A 22,511-nucleotide genomic window follows, 5' to 3' on the forward strand; every position below is an offset into this window, starting at 1 on the left:
TTGCCCTCACTCTACTCAGCACTGGTGAAGCCACAGCTGAAGTATTGCATATGTGATACCCGAGTCCTGTTGAAAGTGGTGTGGCCTGAAGGAAGTTCACCCTGCTACTATCTGTGATGTGTTTGATCCGTGGATAACTGCACATTGATGGCAATTGTCTGACAGTTTAGCACTCTGAAGAAAGATTTCTTTATTCTGATTATTTCCATGAAAAATAAAATGCACTGACCATTTATTCATAGAACATACAGATGGAGAAAGGATTATTAGACATAATTGGGCTAAAGATTAGCAGATTGACTCATGCTCATTCATTATCATTTGGTTGCTTTGCTTCTGTCTATCCAGAAACACATTATAGATTGGGGAACAACTTTGTTGTGCTCTGACTAAAGGTTTCTCTCAGGGCGAGTTTCACAGTCTTGTTTCTGAGGCTGTAGATAAAGGGGTTGAGGAAAGGGTACAGTACAGTGTTCAGCAGAGCCACCCCTTTTTTGACATCCGGGGAGGAACTTCCTGAAGGCCTGGCATACAAAACAATGCAGCTTCCATAGACAACAGCCAAAGCTGTGAGATGGGAACCACAGGTTGAAAATGCTTTCTGTCTGCCTGTGGCTGTTGGGATTCGCAGAATAGAGAAGAAGATGCTTCCATAAGACAACATGGTTAAACATAATGAACTCAGGACTATGTTTGAGATCAAAATGGAGTCCACCCTTTTAACTCCACTGGTGTCAGTGCAGGAGAGTTGGAAGAGGGGAGAATTGTCACAGAAGAAATGGTCAATCACATTCAGCCCACAGAATCTCAGCTTCAAAATCAGGAGCATCCGTAAACTTATAACTGTGAAACTTCCCACCCATGAGCCAAGGACCAGTTGGATGCAGAGTCTCTGCTTCATGATGGTGGCGTATTGCAAAGGGTGGCAGATGGCAACATAGCGATCAAAGGACATGACCACTAGAAGGCAGAACTCTGTAACACCCAAGGCGAAATAGAAGTATGACTGGGCCATGCAGCCATTGAATGAAATGGTTTGGTTAACTGACATGAAGTTCAGTATCATCTTAGGGCTTGTGACTGAGGTGAACCAGATTTCCAAGAAGGACAAATTGGCGATGAAAAAGTACATGGGAGAGTGGAGTCGGCGATCCACCCACAGTATGAAAATGATGACCACGTTGCTCGTCACTGTGATCAGGTAGATGAGGAGAAGAACCAGGAAAAGAAAAATTTTCAGTTTCTCACCAAGGCTGGAAAATCCCAGTAGGATGAACTCAGACACATCCGTTTCATTTCTATCCTCCATGTCCGACATCAGCCTGGGCTGTAGAAAGAACAACAGTGAAAATAAAAGGCATTTTCACAGATACAGTGATATTAATGCCAGATGGAACCTTGTTATTTTCTAATCTATGTTCATATTAATATGACATAGGATTTTACCTAGTAACTCCTCTGTTAATCTCCTGACTTGTTGCCATGACCTGCTCCTCCCTGGGAACACCCTTATTCAACACCAAATTTGGTACTGCAGCCCTTTGACCCCTCTAAACTTCCTCTACTGATGCTTGCAGCTAAATAAAAGGTGCCGTTTTTTTCATAATTCTATTTCAAGAGCCCTGCAGGTCATTTAAAAAAATACTGACCGACTGTGACCCTGAGTTCTGTTTGAAAAAACAGTAATCTTGTATTTACCTGACCAAACTTAAATATAGACAAAGAATTTGGTCACCTTCTAGTTTCACGCTGCTAGTGATGTCAGATTTTATCAGAGTCTGGCAGCAATTCCCTTCCTGATCAGACTCCAGGCCCCTGAATGACCTCTTTGATCCAGCTCCCCCTGTCCTCTGGAGACAACCGGTGACCCTTTAAATAAATGAATGAAAACAAATAAGCCATCCAGGAGTCCAAGCCTCTGTGAGTCTGAGCATTCAGCAGCACAGATTCTTTTTGGACTTTTTTTTTTCTTACAACTTTCTCCATCATAGGTTCCAGGGCCTGAGGGAACCTCTCTGATCACTCTCATCATTTAGTCTGACAACATATATAACTCCAGCTGTTGAATGTTCCAAAATAATACATTTTGAATTAGAGTCTATCTATTGGAAAAACACCTAAACTTCATTTAAAAACTACTAGTGTTTGGAGAATTGTAAATTGTTCAGATGGTTAATTCCCCCTCACTTTTCAAAACTGTGCCTCTTTTTTGTGGTCTGAATGTTTCTAGCTTTGACTTCCAGTCATTTGACCTTGTTATACCTTTTTCTGTTATGCTGAAATATTTATTCTTCATGTAGGGACTTACAGACTGTGATCAAGTTACTTCTTTGCTAAGCTGAGTATATTGTACTCCTTGAATATAACACTCTAAGGAATGTTTTCCAAATCTTTAATCATTCTTGTGACTCATCTCTGAACCTCCCCAATTTATTAACATCCTTCTTCAACTGTGCACTCCAAAACTAGACACAAGTATTCCAGCAGCGGTTGCACCAGAGCCAAATACAAAGGAAAAACAGCCTCTCTTCTCCTTCTCAGGACTCCCCGTGTTTATACCCAAAGACACCATTCACATGTTTGACCACAGGACCGATCTCGGTGCTCATGTTCAACTGATTATTCACCATGACCTCTCAGTCTTCTCAGTCAGTTTTCCTTAAGATTTGTTCTATAATAGTACATCTCACACAATGCAATTTCAAGTTAACATAGTCCAATCTTCACACTTATGCTTGACCTGAAGCAATATTCTTCAGCCTTTCAAAGTGGGCGAACCCTTAATCAAAGTAAAAAATATTCACAATCCCATTATATTTCCTAGAAAGAGTAAAATATTTATCAATGATAACAATAAGCCTATTTAATACAGCATTTGAGCACAGAAACTGAATCTTTTGATGACCCCAAATATAGTCTGTACATTTTATTTTGTTTGCATCAGGATTATAATAAAAAGGTCAGTCCCTCACAAATCCCCCAGTTGCTTTTCATGTCACCACCCTCAGAGCAAACAACCAATTAGTTGCCAAAAAAAGATTTAATTTGCTTTCAGCATCACAAACCATATAATTGTATCTAGTAATTTCTCAGTTAAGTCCACAACTTGTGGCTGAAGTAGAGAATATCTTTCAAAAAGATACTCAAACTCCATTTAAAGTCTTTATGTGATGGAATATCCAACACATCTGTAGGTAAATTGTCCCAATAGTTAATAATTCTCACCTTAAAAATGTGCACCATTCTTCATGTTTGAATTTCCCTATCCTCAGCTGCAAATCACTGGATACCTTTTTCTGATAGTTTGAAGAGTCTTCTACTATCAGAACTGGTTTCCCTAAGTAGGCACTTGTATGCTATGAAAAAGTCATGTATGTAGTTTTTCTTAAATAATCTAAATAGATTGAGCTTCACTATTATATTCTATTGCTCCAGCACTACATCTACCTTCCTGAATTTTACCTTTGTACACATTTTCTACAGCAATGACATAACTAATGTGGTAGCTAAAGACCCACTTGAACAAGCCATGTGGACTGAAGAAGCTCAATCTATTTAGCTTAACCAAGAGGAGTGTAAGGGATGAGTTGGTTAGAGTCTAGCATATTAATTTGGGATGCAGGTGGGCTCTTCCACGTAGCAGAGCAATGCATAACGTGATCCATAGGATGGAAGTTGGAACGAGACAAATTCACTCTAGAAATAAGATGTGCATGTTTAAGAGGGAAAATAATTAACAACTGGAACAACTTACCAAGAATTATGGTGGAGTCTCCGTCAGTGACCATTTTTTCCTCTGGGAATTTTTAGTGGGAATTTCTATGGCCTGTGTTAAAAAGGAGACCTGTCTGGATGTTGACAAAGCTCCCTTCTAGCCTTCTAATCTACGAATTTATGAACCACAGAACAGCATAAGCATAGCCATACCATAGTTTCACATCTTTACCTTTCCAGACTGACCAAGCAATTGATGCTGTCGTTTCGAAAAGAAACAGAAAACACCTTTCTCTCTCTCTGAAAATCTCTCTCTGTCTCTGTTGCTCTCTCAGCATCTCTCCTTCTCTGTGCATCTGGAGAAAATCTTTGCCTTCACCTACTCTATAAATAAGTTTTGAAAGTGTGATGATTTCATCGGAGGACTGGCAACACCAATAGAAAATTACCAGATGCAAGAAATCTCCTAGGACAACCTGAAATGCACGATCAAATTGAACACAAAAACGGTCATCTTTATGGCTAAGATTTTTAAGATGAGTAAGGCAGTTAGGTGCAGAGCTCCCATAATCTTTTCATGGGATTTAGGTGCTCAAATCCCTTATGAATTATTGATAATCCCACCATAAACTTAAGGGAGAACTGGGTGATAAATTCAACTTTTTTGAATTTTGCAACTTTCCATTTTTTTCATGATTATTTCCATCAGAGATTGGAATCATGCTGTCAAAGGAAACTGAAATATATTATTCTTAAACATGCATGAAGTTCTTTACCCATTTGAAAACTTTTCTGTTGATCATGTTCTAAAATAAATAGATTGTAGGTGGAATGACAGAGTAATGTTTATTTGAGAGTATAAGTGTGTGAATAATGGTTTTTGCAGATAGCTGGTAACTGAAAAAAATAAAAATAATTTTTGGTGCAACTTGAAACTAATGGTAAAAAAAAGTTTAGTGAATGCAAATGATAAAAAAAACAAAACCTGCACATTTCTTTTGGGGCAAATAAAAAATTGAAGTGTATAGCTTTGAATATTGACCCCATAAAATGTTTTCTATTTTTTTAAATCAAAGCAATGGAATTTTGCACTGAAGAACAGAAACATTTCATGTGGAAAATGCTGCAATGAGACATTTTGATTTTTTTTTAAATAAATGGCTAATACACTTCAGTGAAACCAACATGAATTTGCAAAACCTGTATGTGTTGCTAAACGTGCATTTGAGACCAAAAATAGTTTCACCCACGAAAGGTCACTCACTTCTATTTCTGAGCTTCTGTATGTGTGTTGTGCCATTTTTCAAGGTGAATCACTTGATATTGAGATGGGACAGAATGACATTCCCTTTAGCAAATCAGATGGGAATATTGTTCTAATAGCAGACTGCTCACGGGATATTTTAGAGGCCGATAACACAGAACAGGTTTTTATCCAAAGATGCACAGTGTAGCGAGGTGGTGGGATATCCCACAGCCCCACTGCAGGACGAACCTTTCCCAACCCCATTGGGGCCTGCGCCCGCCCCTCAGAGGTCATGGCGCAGATCCGGAAGTACAAAAGCTGACCTGCAGAACTCAGTGGGGCCCCAGCCCCCGCAGCAGCCAGAGGTCTGCGGCCCCTGCTCACCGACGCTCACGCCCGGCCAGCTGAGCTTGCCCCAAGCTCGCTACCCTGAGGAGGACTGGCTGAGCCTTCCCCGCGCCAGCGACCCCACGGAGGACTGGCCGGGACCACCCCACCCCAGCTACCCGAAGGAAGAGCCGAGTCTGCCCTGTGCCAGCGACCCTGAGGAGGACTGACCGGGACCGCCCCAGTCCTGCTACTCCGAGGAGGAGCCGAGTCTGCCCCGCACCAGCGACCCCGAGGAGGACTGGCCGGGACCGCCCCGCTCCAGCTACCCCAAGGAGGAGCCGAGTCTGCCCTGTGCCAGTACCCCGAGGAGGAGCCGAGCCTGCCTTTCACCAGCTACCCCAAGGACCCACTGAGCCCACCCGTGAACACTTACCCCGAGGAGCCGATGGTGGTTGACCCCTCTGCTGACACCACGACGATTCAAGTACTCGATGAGGGGGAGAGTGGAAGTGGCCTGGGGTAGCCGACCCCAGTCTGGCTGCAGCACTGCCAGAACCCATGTCAGTGTGTTGCGGCCAGGATCCCACTGACAGCAGCGACTCCCCGCTGCTGCTAGGGCCCCGGGCCGGGACGCAGTGGAGTGGGAGGGCCTGCGTCCCCCCTGCCACCTGTCCAAGGGTGGCAGACTGCCCCCTTCCCTGGCCTGAGCAGGCCGAAACCTGCTATTGCTGCTCAGCCCTGCCTGAGGGCCTGAGCCTCTTGACTTACTGTGCTTGCTGCTCAGCCCTGCCTACAGGCCTGAGTGCAGTGACTTACGTTGGTTGTTGCCTGGCCCTGACTAGGGACTGGGCTTAAGGCTACTAAGAGCGAGGCAGTGGGATATCCCACAGCCCCGCTGCGGAACAAACCGCAGCTGCGCCACGTCACACACAGAAAGACTGAGGAAGTTCGGTGCAGTCTCCCAGAGAATGGGCGAAGGGCAACTGTCTATAATACGTTACTTTTTAAAAAAGGGAATGTAGCAAACCAAGAGTATTGTACACCAGTCGACCTCACTTCAACGCCTGGACCGATATTGGAACAACTTGTTAAATAATCCAAGTGCCAGCACTGAGATAACACTAGTGAAATAAGGAATGGCTGGCGTGGATTTATCAAGAACAGATCTTGTCAAACAAACTTAATTTCCTTCTCTGAGAGGTTTAGTGTCCCTGTAGACCAGGGTTTCTCAAAGAGGGGTCGCCGCTTGTGTAGGGAAAGCCTCTGGCGGGCCAGGCCAGTGTGTTTACTTGTGCCATTCACAGGTCCTGCTGATCACGGCTCCCACTGGCCGCGGATTGCTGCTACAGGTCAGTGGGAGCTGCTGGAACCGACGGCCAGTAAGTCCCTCGGCTCACGCTGCTTACCACAGCTCCCATTGGCTGGAGCAGTGATCCACAGCCAGTGGGAGCCGCGATCGACCGGACCTGTGGGCGGAGCAGGTAAACACACCGGCCCATCCTGCCAGGGACTTTCCCTACACAAGCAGAGACCCCTCTTTGAGAAACCCTGCTGTAGATAGAGGAGAAGCAGTAGACAGGATCTATCTAGATTGTAGTAAGGTTTTTGACACAGCCCCACAAGACATACTCATAAGCAAACTAGGGGAATGGGGTCTAGGTGGGAGCACAACTGGTTGAATGACCATATCCAAAGAGTAGTGATCAGTGGTTCGCTGACAAACTCGGAGAGAGTATCTAGTGGAGTCTCCAGGGGCAGCCCCGGCTTTGGTACAGGTCATTATTTTTGCTGATGACTTGCATAATGGAGTAGAAAATATCTCTATAACATTTGCAGATGACACCAAGCCGTGATGTGTTGCAAGTACTTTGGAGGACAGGGTTAGAATTCAAAACAACCTTGACAAATTGGAAAATTGGACTGAACTCAACAAGATGAAATTCAATAAAGAGAAATGCAAAATACTTCATTTAGGAAGGAAAAATCAAATGCAGACCTCCAAAATGGGGAGTGACTGGCTAGGGGGTAGAAATGCTGAAAAGTATCTGGCGCTAATACTGAATCACAAACTGGATATGAGTCAATAATGTGATGCAGTTGTTAGAAAGGATGATATCATTCTGGAGACTAGTAACAGGAGAGCTGTCATAGGAAATTGGGGGCAATTGTCCCACTCTACTTGCACTGGTGAGGCCTCAGCTGGAGTACCGTGTCTGGTTCTGACCCATCACATGGTAGCAAAGGGTGGATATAATGCAGTAGAAAGTGCATCTATATAATTTGTAGATGGCATCAAGTTAGGAGGTGTTGCAAGTACTTTGGAGGACAGAATTAGAATTCAACGTCACCTTGATACATAAGAGAATTGGTGCTTTCATTTCAGCACCTTCTTCTTTTGAGGATTAATTATTAGTGTTCCAGATTTCAAGTGTAAGTGTGAATATATTTTTTCCTCACAGTACTTATTACTATGGGTGAAACAGAAAAGCAATGTGAAATTTAGAGCATCTGAAATGCTTAGTCAGTCTGGTACAATGAGAATGGAAGATGGGGGCACTGATGGGAAATCTAGACCTACATTTCATGGATCCAAAATGTGTTCTTCTTCTGCATCAGAATGAAACCAACACCTTTTGTCATTTATTATGAAACAGCTTTGCTGTTCAGGATAGTGTTGTTGGTCAATTCTAGAAAGAAAAACGGCATTGATCCTAGAGGCCAATGTCTTGGATTATGGCTTGGAACTGGAGAGGCTCAGGTTCCAATCACTATTTGGCCTGATTTGAAGCTGGGAGTTGTACAGGTGTCTTTCAGAGGACCTGCAGTTGAAGAATCTCTCTCTAACAATTTGTTCTGTATCTGAGAAACCTCCATACCATGACTAACATTCTACTGCTACTGGTAGACAGGATGGAAATCTGAACTCTCACCTCAGAGATAGTAAGCTATTGCATGTTTCTCTCTATAGACTAGGATATTGATCCATTGGATTGGTGAGCAAGACTTGGACTCAAAAATCCTGACTTCAGAGCCTAGGTCAGCCACAGATTTTTTGTCAGACCTTAGGCAATTCAGTTCTTATACCCTTTCTTTAGTTATTTAGATATAAAAAATTCAGACAGCGTTGTCCTACCCCACAAAAGTGTTGTGAAATTTTCAGAAGCTGCAGTGATAACTAAAGAAGTGGCGTATAGATCCCTAGTGCCAAGTGCTACTGAGAGTCACGTAATTAAAGGAAGTTTACTCTGCTACTCTCAATGAAGTTTGAGTTCTGTGGATCATTGCGCATTGAGTTCCAGGGTCTGACAATTCAGCACTTTCAAGAACGGCTTAATAACTCTTACCATTTCCTTGAACACTAACATTCATTGAAACTTTGTTTATAAAAAAACACCATGTGAATCATTACACATAACTTGGCTACACATTAGCAGATAGATTCATGCCTTTCTATTATCCCTCCATTGCTTTTCTTTTATCTATTTGGAAGCATGTCACAGATTGGGGAACAACTTTGCAGTGCTCAACCTAAACGCTTCTCTCAGGGCGAGTTTCACAGTCTTGTTTCTGAGGCTGTAGATGAAGGGGTTGAGGAAAGGGTACAGTATAGTGTTCAGCAGAGCCACCCCTTTGTTGACATCCAAGGAGGCATTTCCTGAAGACCTGACATACAAAACAATGCAGCTTGCATACCCAATAGCCAAAGATGTGAGATGGGAGCCACAGGTAGCAAAAGCTTTCTGTCTGCCTGTGGCTGTTGGGATTCGGAGAATAGAGAATAAGATGCTCACATATGACAACATGGTCAGGCATAGTGAGCTCAGCACTATGGTTGAGATCAAAATGGAATCCACTCTTTTAACCCCACTGGTGTCAGTGCAGGAGAGTTGGAAGAGGGGAGAATTGTCACAGAAGAAATGGTTGATCACATTTAGTCCACAGAATCTCAATTTCAAAATCAGGAGCATCCGTAAACTCATAACTGTGAAACTTCCCACCCATGAGCCAAGCACTAGTTGGATGCAGAGTCTCTGCTTCATGATGGTGGTGTATTGCAAAGGGCGGCAGATGGCAACATAGCGATCAAAGGACATGACCACTAGGAGAGCTAACTCTGTTACACCTAAGGCGAAATAGAAGAAGGTCTGGGCCATGCAGCCATTCAGTGAAATGGTTCTACTGACTGACACAAAGTTCAGCATCATCTTAGGGCTCGTGACCGAGGTGAACCAGATTTCCAAGAAGGACAAATTGGCGATGAAAAAGTACATGGGAGAGTGGAGTCGGCGATCCACCCACACTATGAAAATGATGATCACGTTGCCTGTCACTGTGATCAGTTAGATGAGGAGAAGAATCAGGAAGAGGAAAATCTTCAATTTCTCACCAAAGCTGGAAAATCCCAGTAAGATGAATTCAAACACAGCCGTTCCATTTTTTTCCTTCACGTCCAACATCAGCCTTGTCTGTAGAAAAAGTAACAGTGAAAATACTAGCACTCCATTTGCACAGATTCTTGGATATTAAAATTAGATGGAAGCCTGTAATCTCCTGACTCTGTCAATAGCATATGACATAGGATTTTACCTAATAACTCTTCTATTAATCTCCTAACTTGTTGCCACAAGCTGCTCCTCCCTGGGAACACCCTGTTTTTCAGCAGCAGCACCCCAAATTTGGTACTACAGCCCCTTTACTCCTCGACTGTTCCTCTCAGGTAAATAAAGGAAGTGGGGTTTTCATAATTCTATTTCAAGTGCCCTGCAGGTCATTTTAAATCCCACTGACAAACTGAGTCTCTGAGTTCTGTGTTTGAAAAACTGGTAACCTTGTCTTTAGCCTGAGCAAACAAATATAGACATAGGATTCGCTCACCTTCTATTTTCATACCACTAGTAAAGCCAGATTTTATCAGCGTCTGGCAGCAATTCCCTTCCTGATCAGGGTCCAGCTCCCTGAAAAATCTCTTTGATCCAGTTCCCTCTGTCCTCTGCAGACAACCGATGGCCTTTTAAATAAATTTTAAAAAAATCCAAATCAGCCATCCAGGAGCCCAAGCCTCTGAGTCTAAGCATGCAGCGGAATAGATTCGTTTGGAGAGTTTTCTTTACAACATACTCGTCATAGTGGTATCTTCTGGCCCTGGAATCTATGGTCATCTAGTCTGACCTCTTATATAACTTAGTCCATTTAACTTCCCCAAAATAATGCCTTTTGAATTAGAGCCCATCTATTAGAAAAACACCTAATCTTGATTTAAAAATTAACAGCTCTGGAATATCCACCAACACACTTCTTCAGATGGTTAATTCCCCTTACCAGTCAAAAATGTGCACCTCAATTCCACGCTGAATTTCTCTACCTTTGACTTAAAGTTATCTATCCTTGTTAAACCTTTTTCCGCTACACTGAAATATTGGTTCTCCATGTAGATACTTACTCACTAGGATCAAGTTACCCTTTAAGTTTCTCTCTGTTCAGCTGAGAATTTTGTGCTCCTTAAGTATAACGCTCTAAGGAATGCTTTCCTAATCTTTAATCATTCTTGTGGCTCATCTCTGAATCTTTTCTACAATAATCTAAATAGACTGAATTTCACTGCTATCTTCTATTGCTCCACCATTTGAGCTACTTTTCAAAAACGTTCCTTGTATCCCTTTTCATAGCAGTGACATAACTAATGCAGTAGCTAAAAACCAATTTGAACAAGCCCTATAGACTCAAAGAGTTAAATCCATTTAGCTTAAGAAAAAGTGTAAGGGCTGACTTGATTAGAGTCTAAAGTCTAAAGTACGAAGTTGGGAAGCAAGTGGGCTCTTCCCTCTGGCAGAGAAAGGCATAAAACGATCCATTGGATGGAAGTTGAAACAAAACACAGTCACTCTGGAAATAAGGTGGACATTTTTAAGAGGGAAGATAATTAATAATTGGAAAAACTTGCCAAGGGTTATGGTGGAGACTTCATCGCTAACCATTTTTAAATCACGATTGAATGTTTTTATATAAAAGATCTGCTCTAGGGAATTTTACCAGGAATTTCTAAGGCTTGTGTTATAAAGGAGACCAGCCTAGATGATCACAATGTTCTAGCCTTTTAATCTATGAATTACGAACCATGGGACAAGCAAGGAATAGCCATACCATAGTTTCATATCTTTACCTTTCCAGACTGGCTGAGCAATGGATGTTGTTATTTAGAAAAACAAAAGAAAACACCTCTCTCTTTCTCTGAAAATCTCTCTGTCTCTCTTGCTCTCTCAGAATTTCTCCTTCTCTGTGCATCTGGAGAAGGTCTTTGCCTTCATTCACTTTATAAATAACATTTTGAAAGTGTAATGTTTTCATCTGAGGTCTTGCAGCGCCAGTGGGAAATTACCAGAGACACGAAATCTCCTAGGACAACCTGAGATGCATGATCAAATTGAACAAAAATATGATTAACTTTAACTCTCAGATTTTTAAGAAGACTAAGTCTGTTAGATGCAGAGTTCCCATGATCTTTCGATGGGATTTAAGTGCTCACATCCCATAGGGATCTTTGAAAATCCTACCATAAACTGTTCAGGTATAATTGGGTGATTAATTCAGCTTTTTTAAATTTTCCAACTTCATTTTTTTATGATTATTTCCATCATCGTTTGGAATCGTGCTGTGAAAGGAAACTGAAAAATATTACTCTTAAACACGCATGAAGTTCTTTGCCCTTTTTGAAAACCTTTCTATTGCTCATATTCTAAAACAGGTATTGGCAACCTTTGGCACGTGGCCTGCCAGGATAAACACCCTGGCAGGCTGGGCCAGTTTGTTTACCTGCCACATCTGCAGGTTTGGCTGATTGTGGATCCCACGGGCCGCTGTTCACCACTCCAGGCCAATGCGGGTTGCAGGAAGTGACGCAGGATGAGGGATGTGCTGGGATTATTTTCACTGACTTGTATAATGGAGTAGAAAGTGTGTCTATAAAATTTGCAGATGACGCCTGTCACGGGTTAGATCACATAACCCCCCTTGGGAGCTGCCACCCGATGTGCCAAGATTACTTCTACCCCTCCCTTCCCTGCCAGCTCAGGGCTCCAGCACCCTGTCTTGCTGAGCCAGATACACCTGTCTGCTCCAACACAGACCCAGGGTCTGAATTACTTGCCCCAAAGCTGCAGATTTACCTGAAAGCAGCTCACAGAAGTGTTCCTGTCCTTAACACCCAGATGTCCAACTCTCAATGGGGTCTGAATCCAAATAAATCCATTTTACCCTGTATAAAGCTTATACGGGGTAAACTCATAAACTGTTCACCCTCTATAACACTGATAGAGAGAGATGCACAGCTGTTTGCTTCCCCAGGTATTAATACATACTCTGAGTTAACTAATAAGTAAAAAGTGATTTTATTAAACACAAAAAATAGGATTTAAGTAGTTTCAAGTAGTAACAGAGAGAACAAAGTAAGTCACCAAGCAAAAAATAAGTTAAATGCACAAATCTATGTCTAATCAGACTGAATGCAGATAAGGTTCTCACCAGTTCCAGAATGCTCCCTTTTACAGACTAATCTCCTATTAGCCTGGGTCCAGCAATCACTCACACCCCCTGCAGTTGCTGTCCTTTATTCCAGTTTCTTTCAAGTATCCTGGGGGGTGGAGAGGCTCCCTTTTTAGCCAGCTGAAGGCAGGGGTTTAAATAGACTCTCTCTTGTGGGTGGAGACCCCCTCCTCAATCCTATGCAAAGTCCAGCTCCAAGATGGAGTTTAGGAGTCACTTGGGCAAGTCACATGTCCATGCATGACTCACAGTTTTTTCAGATAGCATCCATTGTTTACATGCTACCTTGAATGTCCTCCAGTAGACTTCTTATGTGGATTGGAGCATTCCAAGATCCATTGTCCTTTAAGTATTTCTTGATTAGGTACTTAATTTCAACATTCCTTTCTCCAGGAACTGACCAAATGCTCTACTAACGTTATTTAGAAATCAAGCCAGCACTCAACCAACATTCAGAACATTCATAACTTTGAATAAAAAAAAATGATACATGCAGATGAATAGGATTATAGATTCAGTAGATCATAGCCTTTACAGAGATATGTTACATGGTATATGTACATCAAGCACATTCTAAGTATATTTCCATAAAGCCTTATGGGAGATACCATCACAACACCAAGCTTTAATGTTCTGCAAGTACTTTAGGTGACAGGATTAGAATTCAAAGCGACCTTGACAAATGAGAAAATTGGTCTGAATTCAACAAGATGAAATTTAGTGAAGACTAGTGCAAAGTACTTCATTTAGGAAGGAAAAATCAAATGCAGACCTCCAAAACGGGGAGTGACTGGCTAGGGGGTAGAAGTGCTGGAAAGTATCTGAAAGTATTTGAATCACAATCTAAATATGAGTCAATAATGTGATGTGGGTGCTAAAAAGGTGTCATCACTCTGGTGTGTAATAATGGGAATGTCGTATCTAAGAAATTGGAGGGAATTGTCCCACTCTACTTGCACTGGTGAGGCCTCAGCTCGGTACTGTGTCCAGTTCTTACCCACCAGGAGAGAGGTGGATAAAATGGAAAGAGTTCAGAGGAGAGCAACAAAAGTGATAAAAAGTTGAGAACACTTGATCTATGGGGGGGAGACATTTTAAAAAGGTGTACTTTGTCTTGAGAAAAGAAGAGTTGGGTGCACCTTATCACAGTCTTCCAATCTATTATGGGCTGTTATAAAAAGGACCATGATGAATTCTTCTCTATATTTACTAAAGGTAGGACAAGAAGTAATGGGCTAATTTTCAGAAAGGGAGATACAGGTTAGATATTAGGAAAAACAGTCCAATTACAATGGTAGTTAAATTCTAGAATTGGCTTCAAAGAGTGCATCTGGAATCCCTGTCATTGGAGGTTTTAAAGAACAGTTGGACAAACACCTGTGAGGGATGGTCAAGGTCAGTGGTTCCCAAACTGGGATTCGTGAACACCTGGGGGTTCACAAAATGTCACAGTGGGTTCTCGGGGAAAAAAATCCCTAATGGCAGACAGAGCTGTCCCTAGGGAACCCGGGCAGCACAGGGCCGGCGGGCCGGAGCCCTTGGACTTCCAAGAGCTAAGAAGATCAAAGCAAACCTATCTATCACACTGAGGACATTTAAACTTCAAGACTCCTTGTAAAAAGTGGAAAGGGAGGTGGGTATTTTTTGTTGTTTTTAAAATAAAATAGGCAGCTAGTGTTGTTTTTAAAATTATTATGAAGAACAGGTTTAAGTTTTGTTGTAATGTGCATTGTTTGCCTGGACTGCTCAAGACCTGAATGCTTGTGTAGAAGGAACTCTTTGAGTTGGCTTCTTAAATAACTTCATGCTGTTTCACATCTGAAACAGCACTTCCAGCTCCCATTGGCCGGGAGCAGCAATCCACGGACAGATTGGCCAGACTTGCGGACGGGGCAGGTAAACACACTGGCCTGGCCCGCCAGGGGCTTTCCCTTCACAAGCGGTGACCCCTGTTTGAGAAACCCTAGACTAACAGACGTATTGGAGCATGAGCTTTTGTGGGTGAATACCCACTTCATCAGATGCAACTTGCACTACGTGCGTCTGACGAAGTGGGTATTCACCCACAAAAACTCATGCTCCAATATGTCTGTTAGTCTATAAGGTGCCACAGGACTCTTTGTCGCTTTTTATCAATGCAGTGTTCTCTGGATAATTACACATTGATCTCAAGTGGGTGACAGTTCAGCACTTTAAAGGAAGGTTTAATTATTCTAATTATTTTCGTGAATAATAGAATTGACTGAACATTTATTCATAACAAATACATGTGAAGGAAAGAGTATTATGCAAAATTGGGCTACAGATTAGTGGATTGATTCATGCCCTTCCATTAGCTTTCTGTTGCTTTTCTTGTATCTATTTGGAAGCATGTCACAGATTGAAGAGCAACTTTGCAGTGCTCAACCTAAACGTTTCTCTCAGGGCGAGTTTCACAGTCTTGTTTCTGAGGCTGTAGATAAAAGGGTTGAGGAAAGGGTACAGGACAGTGTTCAGCAGAGCCACCCCTTTGTTGACATCCAAGGAGGAATTTCCTGAAGGTGTGGCATAGAGCACAATGCAGCTCCCATAGGCAATTGCCAAAGATGTGAGATGGGACCCACAGGTAGCAAAAGTTTTCTGTCTGCCTGTGGCTGTTGGGATTCGGAGAATAGAAAATAAGATGCTTACATATGACAACATTGTTAGGCATAATGAGCTCAGCACTAAAGTTGAGATCAAAATAGAGTCCACCCTTCTAACCCCACTGGTGTCAGTGCAGGACAGTAGGAAAAGAGGTGTGTTGTCACAGAAGAAATGGTTGATCACATTTGGCCCACAGAAACTCAACTTCGAAATGAGGAGCATCCGTAAACTCATAACTGTGAAACTTCCGACCCACGTACCAAGAACTAACTGGATACAGAGACTCTGCTTCATGATGGTGGTGTATTGCAAAGGGTGGCAGATGGCAACATAACGATCGAAGGACATGACCACTAGGAAGGCTAACTGTGTTGCACCTAAGGCGAAATAGAAGAAGGTCTGAGCCATGCAGCCGTGGAATGAAATGGTTCGGCTGATTGAGAGAAAGTTCAGCATCATCTTAGGGCTTGTGACTGAGGTGAACCATGTTTCCAAGAAGGACAAATTGGCGATGAAAAAGTACATGGGAGAGTGGAGTCGGTGATTCACCCACACTATGAAAATGATTATCACGTTCCCTGTTACTGTGAACAGGTAGGTGAGGAGAAGAACCAAGAAGAGGAAAATCTTCAGTTTCTCACCAAGGCTGGAAAATCCCAGTAGGATGAACTCAGACACAGCCGTTTCATTTCTTTCCTCCATGTCCAATGTCAGCCTTGGCTCTGGAAAGAGTTACAATGAAAATAAGTTTCAGAGGGTAGCCGCATTAGACTGTATCAACAAAAAGCTTTCATGGGCTATAACCCACTTCCTCAGATGCATCTAATGAAGTGGGTAATAGCCCACGAAAGCTAATGCCCAAATAGTAAAAAGAAGAACATGCTATTTTCACAGATTCAGACATTTTAAAGCCAGATGAGACCCTTTGGATTTTCTAGTCAGGTTTTTTTACCTAACATAGATCATAACATTTTACCTTGTAACGCCACCATTCATCCCCTCACTTGTCATGAGCTGCCTCTCCCTGATTCAACACCGCTGTCTCAAGTTTGGTACTACTAGCCTTATACTCCTTTAATATTGCTCTCCAAACTCTTGCCGTAAATATTCGGTGATCTTGGCTGTTTTCCTTCTTCTATGTCAAGGACATTACAGGTCTCTTCCAAACTATAGATACTACTCCTCTGATTTCTGGCTTTAAAAAACCATTATATTTTTATTTAACCAAGCTAAACATAAACATAAATATAGCATTTAGTGACCCTTCCACTTCTACATCTCAAGAGAGACCCTGATCTATCAAAGCATGATCATTCTTCATTCCTGGTCAGGGTCCAGCTCCCACATCCTCTCTGTGGTGCTGCTCCTTCTCCACTTTGGAGAAAACTGATGACCATTTTTAATGAAAAAAAATCTGAATAAGCCATTTAGGTGGAACCTCCCTCAGGAGTCTAAACTTCTCTGTCTCTGAGCACCCAGCAGCATATGTTCTTTTTGGTGTTTGTCTCCCAACATCCACCATAATAGATTCATAAATTCCAAGGGGAGAAGGGACCACTGTGATCATCTAGTCTGATTTCCTGTCTAACTCCAGACACAGAACTTCCCCAACGAAAGCTCATGGTCCAAAACGTCTGTTAGTCTACAAGGTGCCACAGGACTCTTTGCTGCTTTTACAGATCCAGACTAACACGGCTACCCCTCTGATACAGGGATGGAGAATACCCCACAACATCCTTGCTAAGTTATTTCAATGGGCACGTGTCTTTACTATTAAAAATAACACTAAATTCAGTCTGAAGTTGTCTATCTTCAACTCCCAGCCATTAGATCTTGTTATATTTTTATCTATACTCTTGGAACTTTTTCCTGAGATGTTCTGTGGCTGGCGTTACACAGAAAATCATATTACATTATCACAACGGTCCCTCCTATTCTACAAATAAATGAACTATGGAACACCAAAGCATATGAATAGTCATATTATAGTTTTATATATTTACCTTTTCAGATTAGTGGAGGAATGGCTGCTGTCATTTAGAAAAGAAACAAAAACCAGATCTGTTCTCTGAATCTCTCTCTCAGTAGCCGTTGCTCTCTCACCATCTCTCCTTCTCTGTTCATCTGGGGAAAAGTCTTGCTTTCACCCACGCATTAAATAAGGTTTTGAAAGTGCAATGATTTAATCTGAGCCATGGCAACACCAACAGGAGATTACCAGAGGCAAGAACTCTCATAGGACACCCTGAGATACCTGATCAAATTGAACCCTAAAGTTATCATCTTCTTTAAGGCTAAGATTTTCAAAAAATCTACAATAATTAGGTGCAGCGCTCCCATTATCTTTCCATGGGATTCGGATGCTCAAACACTTAGGAATCTTTAAAAATCCTACCACACGATTTTAAAGCAGAATAGGAAGATGAATTCACCTTTTTGTGATTTTTCAAAATTTGGGGGTTTTTATATTATTTTTAATTAGAATTTGTATTCATGCTCTGAAAAGAAACATCTTCCTCAAACAGTCACAAAATTATTTACTCTTTTTCCCAAACACTTCTAAAGATTATGATCTTAAATTGTCAGATTGGCAAATTAATGTGTGAATAAAAGTTATTTCAGTAAGGTGACCTTTAAAAAACTGAACATTGTTTCAGGTTGAAATAATTTTTTAAAAGAATTTTCAGTGAATGAAAAAGTTAAACAGAAACAGTAAATTTGTGTTGGGTCAAATGAAAACATTGACATGTAATTGTTTCAGTTTGGGCCATTTTTAAAGGTTTTCCAAACAAAAGCAAAGGAAATTTTCAGACAAAAAAGTTGTTTTGCACTAAAAAATCCCAAAGCAATAATATGTTCTGATTTTTTGTAAAAAATGGTTGACACAACTCAGTGAAACCAACAAAAACTTGCAAAACCTTTCAGCATTTTCAACCAAAAAGAGTTTCTACAGAAAAATTTCACCTATTTCTACTTACGAACATTTGTGTGGTTCCACTGGGTTTTGGTATGAAGCCCTTGATTTTAAGACATTCCACAATAACATTCCACTTAACAGATGAAATGGGAAAGTTAGACTTTTTTCTAACACAAGATTGTTAGCAGTATCATTTTAGAGGCCAAGATTAAGGAAGAACAGAGACTAGACTTCCACCCAAAGACAGGCAACACCAGTCAAGACTAGTGATTTTATTGTAGCAATAATTATTTGATGTGGCGTAGGAGCTTTGGTATGAGACGGGCTTACCTGAATATTCATCACTTACATAGAGCAATAATCTAGTAGAATGACAGGGTTCTACAATTTTGTTCTGTGTAATGAAATCCCAGGTACAGCTATTAGGCCCTGTCCACACTGTCGCTTAGATTTTTCCAAGCTACTTAAGATATTTGGGCACCTATTCCCCAGTCTCCTAGACTATTGAGAAGAGTAATTCTAGTACCTATCTTTAAAAGGGAAAGAAAGAGGAGCCAGGGAATTGAAGACAAGAAAGCCTAACTTCAATGCCTGGAAACACAGTGGAACAAACTGTTGAACAATCAATGTGTAATCACCTTGAGAAAAAAATTGGGATATACGGAATAGCCACCATGGATTTATCAAGAACAAATGTTGCCAAACCAACCTAATGTCCTCTTCTATGCTTACTGGCCCTGTGGATATGGGAGTAGTAGTAGACAGGATATATCTAGATTACAGTAAGACTCTTGGCATTGCCCCCACATGGCATTCTCATAAGCAAGCTAAAGGAGATGCAGTCTAGGTGAAATTATTATAAGTTGGGTGCACAACCAGTGAAAGTCCATACTCAAAGAAGAGTTACCAATGGTCTCTGTCAAACCAGGAGGGTCTATCTCCTGTCCTGAAGGGGTCAATCTTGGGTCTAGGACTATACGATATTTTCATTAAAAACTTTGACAATGGAGAGCTTATAAAATTGGCAGATGACTCCAAGCTGAGAGGATATGCAAACACTTCAGAGGATGGAATTAGTAATCAGAACAGCCTTGACAAATGAGAGAATTGGTCTGAAACTGACAAGATGAAACTCAAGAAATACAATTACAAGGTACTACAATTAGGAAGCACAAATCAAATGCACAACAACAAAAAGGGGACTATCAGGCTAGGTGAAAACACTGCTGAAATGAATCTGGGGGCGAGAGTGGATCACAATCTGAAGGAGAGCCAACAGTGTGAGGCCATTGCTAAAAAGGTTAAAATCATTCAGCAAGGGGTGGGGAGGAACACCAGGAGTGTTGCACACAAGACACAGGAGGTAATTGTCCCACTCTCTTTGGCACTGGTGAGGCCTCAGCTGGAGTATTGCATCCAGTTTTGGGTGCCACACTTTAGAAAAGATGGGCACAAATTGGACAGAGGCCAGAGGGGAGCAACAAAATAAATGAATAAGTTTAGAAAACCTGACCTATAAGAAAAGGTTAAAATTGGGACATGTTTAGTCTCAAGAACAGACCAGCAAGGGGGACCTGTTAACGTCTGCACATGTGTTAAGGGCTGGTATAAAGAGAATAATGACCCGTTTTCCAGTCCATGGAAGGTAGGACAAGAAGTAATGGGCTCCATCTGCAGCAAGGGAGACTGAGAAAGATTTCCCTAGTTTCGAATCTAACTGTAAGGACAGTTAAAAACTAGAATAGTTTCCAAGGTAGGATGTGGAAACCCTCCCCTCACTGGAGATTTTAAGAACTGGTTGGACAAACACCTGTGAGGTCTGGGCTCTCTTTATTTCGGCCTGCCTCGGTGCAGGGGGCTGAATTAAATGAGCTCTCTAGGCCCCTTGCAGCTGTTGCCTGACTCTTTTAAAGATTAATCCTATTTGGCAGTTGATCAGAAGGTCATAAGGCTCTTGTCCCAAGAATCAGGCTACAGAGAACTAAACCCAGTGAGTTCAATATCTTATTGGGAGCCTCGAGGTGTATGGTAAAGATGATAGATCTTTATTAGAATAATGAACAAATCCAGAAAAGCTCTGAGCCACAGAAAAGGATAGGAGTAGCACAGCATTGGGGTATCATTCTTGACATGAGCTCTTAAACCTGCCTACTTACAGCCTTTGTTGAGGACCCGGTGATGAAAGACGAAAGACCAGCCCTGGTGTGCCCAATGAGTCCAATGTCCCAAGTTCCTCAATGCCTAAGACGGATGGCAGATAACAATAGAACTGAAGGGTCAAAAGGTAGCTAAGCCCAGAAAATGAGCTCTCTACATGGTGGCCTGCCCTATTATAAGGCCTGTGCACCATTGTGAATATTCATGCTAATGCTCAAGCTAACTTCCTCCGCCACATAACACAGAGATGTACTTATTCTACAGGTTAACACAGTAATACATATTAAAGTCATTGTAGCTCACTATGATACCTGTCACTTCTTGTTTAAGCCTGTTTATGGTTATTACTTGCACGTTCCTGCCATGTTCTGCTGTTTCCATGTACCGTTATGTTCCAGCTCCTGCCATTGAGCAAGCTAGCCCAAATTCCCCCAAATCTGAGGGCAACTTTCAGACCGCTTATCTATGCCAAAGGTTACGGGCCTATTATATTTCACTATACTTATGCTAACCTGCTTAATCTAATGTCTTACAGTATACAAGCCTGTAGGTTCCTTGCATTACAGCTGAAGGTAATAAAGGCTAAACAGCCCTACCTTTCTAGGATACTAGGAAAGTTAGGGCAAAGTGCTGGGCTGCACTGTGCTGCAAGAAACAGTGGGCAGATTTCCTCTCAGAGTCAGCACTGATCCCACGAACGTCACTATGGGACAATGTGCATCAGGCAGCCGTGTGCTTGACTCAATATAGGTTGCTCTTGTCTTTGAGTCAAGGTTGAGGCCATTGCCCCGGTGCGGTGCTAGGAAGTGGTGGGCTGCCTGCAGGGGCCTTTTCGCCACACCAGAGAAAATGTTTTCAGGAAGATTAACTGATTAAATTGTTTTCTGATACACAGTGGGAGTGGGAGGTTCAGAGAATATTTAATTTTAAACAGTAAAAGCAAAATCTATGCCTCACTTGCTGTTATTTTGGCACATTCTTTCTTGGGGTTAATTATTTGTGTTCTATCTTTCATAGTGATTTTTTTTCAGCACTTATAATGAGAGGTGAAACGGAAAAGCACTGTAAAAATTAGTGCGTCTGATCTTCGTTGATCTTGTACCATGGCAATGAAAGGGAGGGGGAAGGACAGAGATTCTAGGCGGAAATCTTGAATTCCATTTTATGATTTCAAAGTGTGCTTTCCTTCTAGGGTGACTAGGTGTCCTGATTTTATAGGGACAGTCCCAATTTTGGGGTCTTCTTCTCATATAGGCTCCTATTACCCCCCTCCCCCATCTTGATTTTTCATACCTGCTGTCTGGTCACCCTATTTCCTCCTGCATCAGAATTAAACCAAGCCCTTGTGACAGTTTGTGTGAAACAGTTCCTCTCTTCCAGGGAGGTATTACTGGTCACTCTAGAGAGCTCAGCTCTGTCCCTACAGCCCCATGGCTTGGATCACGGCTGGTACATGGGAGATGCAGGTTCCAATCACTATATGGCCTGATTTGAAGCTGGGAGTTGAACTGGTGTCTTCCATATCCTATACACATAGCCTAACCACCAGGCTCAATAATTGGAGAACCTCTCTCTATCAATTCATTCTGTATTTTAGAAACCTCCATAATGCAACTAACAGTCCACTTGAACAGATGAAAATCACAAAAGTCTGAAATCGGACCTCAGCTGTATTTGGGTACTGAGTATTTGCCTGTACAGACTGGGCTATTGGTCCACTGAAAGGGTAAGACTTGTACTCAGGAGCCAGACTCCAAATCCAAGCATGTCCACAGACGTTTTGTCAGATGTTGGGCAAATTTATTTATTATATCCTTTGCCTCAGTTCTCTATTTGTTGAAAATCAGGACAATGCTTTCCTATTCCACCAAGGTGCTCATAGACTCATAGGTCAGAAGGGACCAATATGATCATCTAGTCTGACCTCCTGCACAAGGCAGGCCACAAAACCCTACCCATACACATTTATAACAACCCCGAACC

The 22,511-nt window shown here is 42.0% G+C and overlaps 2 protein-coding genes and 1 pseudogene across 2 annotated transcripts; all 3 read right to left on the reverse strand.

The window, feature by feature from the left end:
- Positions 1 to 355: 355 nt before the first annotated feature.
- LOC116824992 (olfactory receptor 6E1-like) lies at positions 356 to 1,318 on the reverse strand. Its single transcript, XM_032780667.2, has one exon. It carries the CDS (start codon positions 1,316 to 1,318, stop codon positions 356 to 358), a length of 963 nt encoding a protein of 320 aa, XP_032636558.2.
- Positions 1,319 to 8,784: 7,466 nt separating this feature from the next.
- Positions 8,785 to 9,747, reverse strand: LOC116824990 (olfactory receptor 6E1-like; annotated as a pseudogene).
- Positions 9,748 to 15,202: 5,455 nt separating this feature from the next.
- On the reverse strand, positions 15,203 to 16,156 carry LOC116824989 (olfactory receptor 6M1-like). Its single transcript, XM_032780666.2, has one exon. The coding sequence runs from the start codon at positions 16,154 to 16,156 to the stop codon at positions 15,203 to 15,205; it is 954 nt and encodes a 317-aa protein (XP_032636557.2).
- Between the last annotated feature and the right edge of the window lie 6,355 nt (positions 16,157 to 22,511).

Source organism: Chelonoidis abingdonii, chromosome 14, assembly GCF_003597395.2.
Source record: "Chelonoidis abingdonii isolate Lonesome George chromosome 14, CheloAbing_2.0, whole genome shotgun sequence".
In the NCBI taxonomy this organism is placed as follows: domain Eukaryota; kingdom Metazoa; phylum Chordata; order Testudines; family Testudinidae; genus Chelonoidis; species Chelonoidis abingdonii.

Coding starts and splice junctions, on each gene's coding strand:
- LOC116824989 (XM_032780666.2), bottom strand. CDS start 16,156: ATGGAGGAAAGAAATGAAACGGCTGTGTCTGAGTTCATCCTACTGGGA.
- LOC116824992 (XM_032780667.2), bottom strand. CDS start 1,318: ATGTCGGACATGGAGGATAGAAATGAAACGGATGTGTCTGAGTTCATC.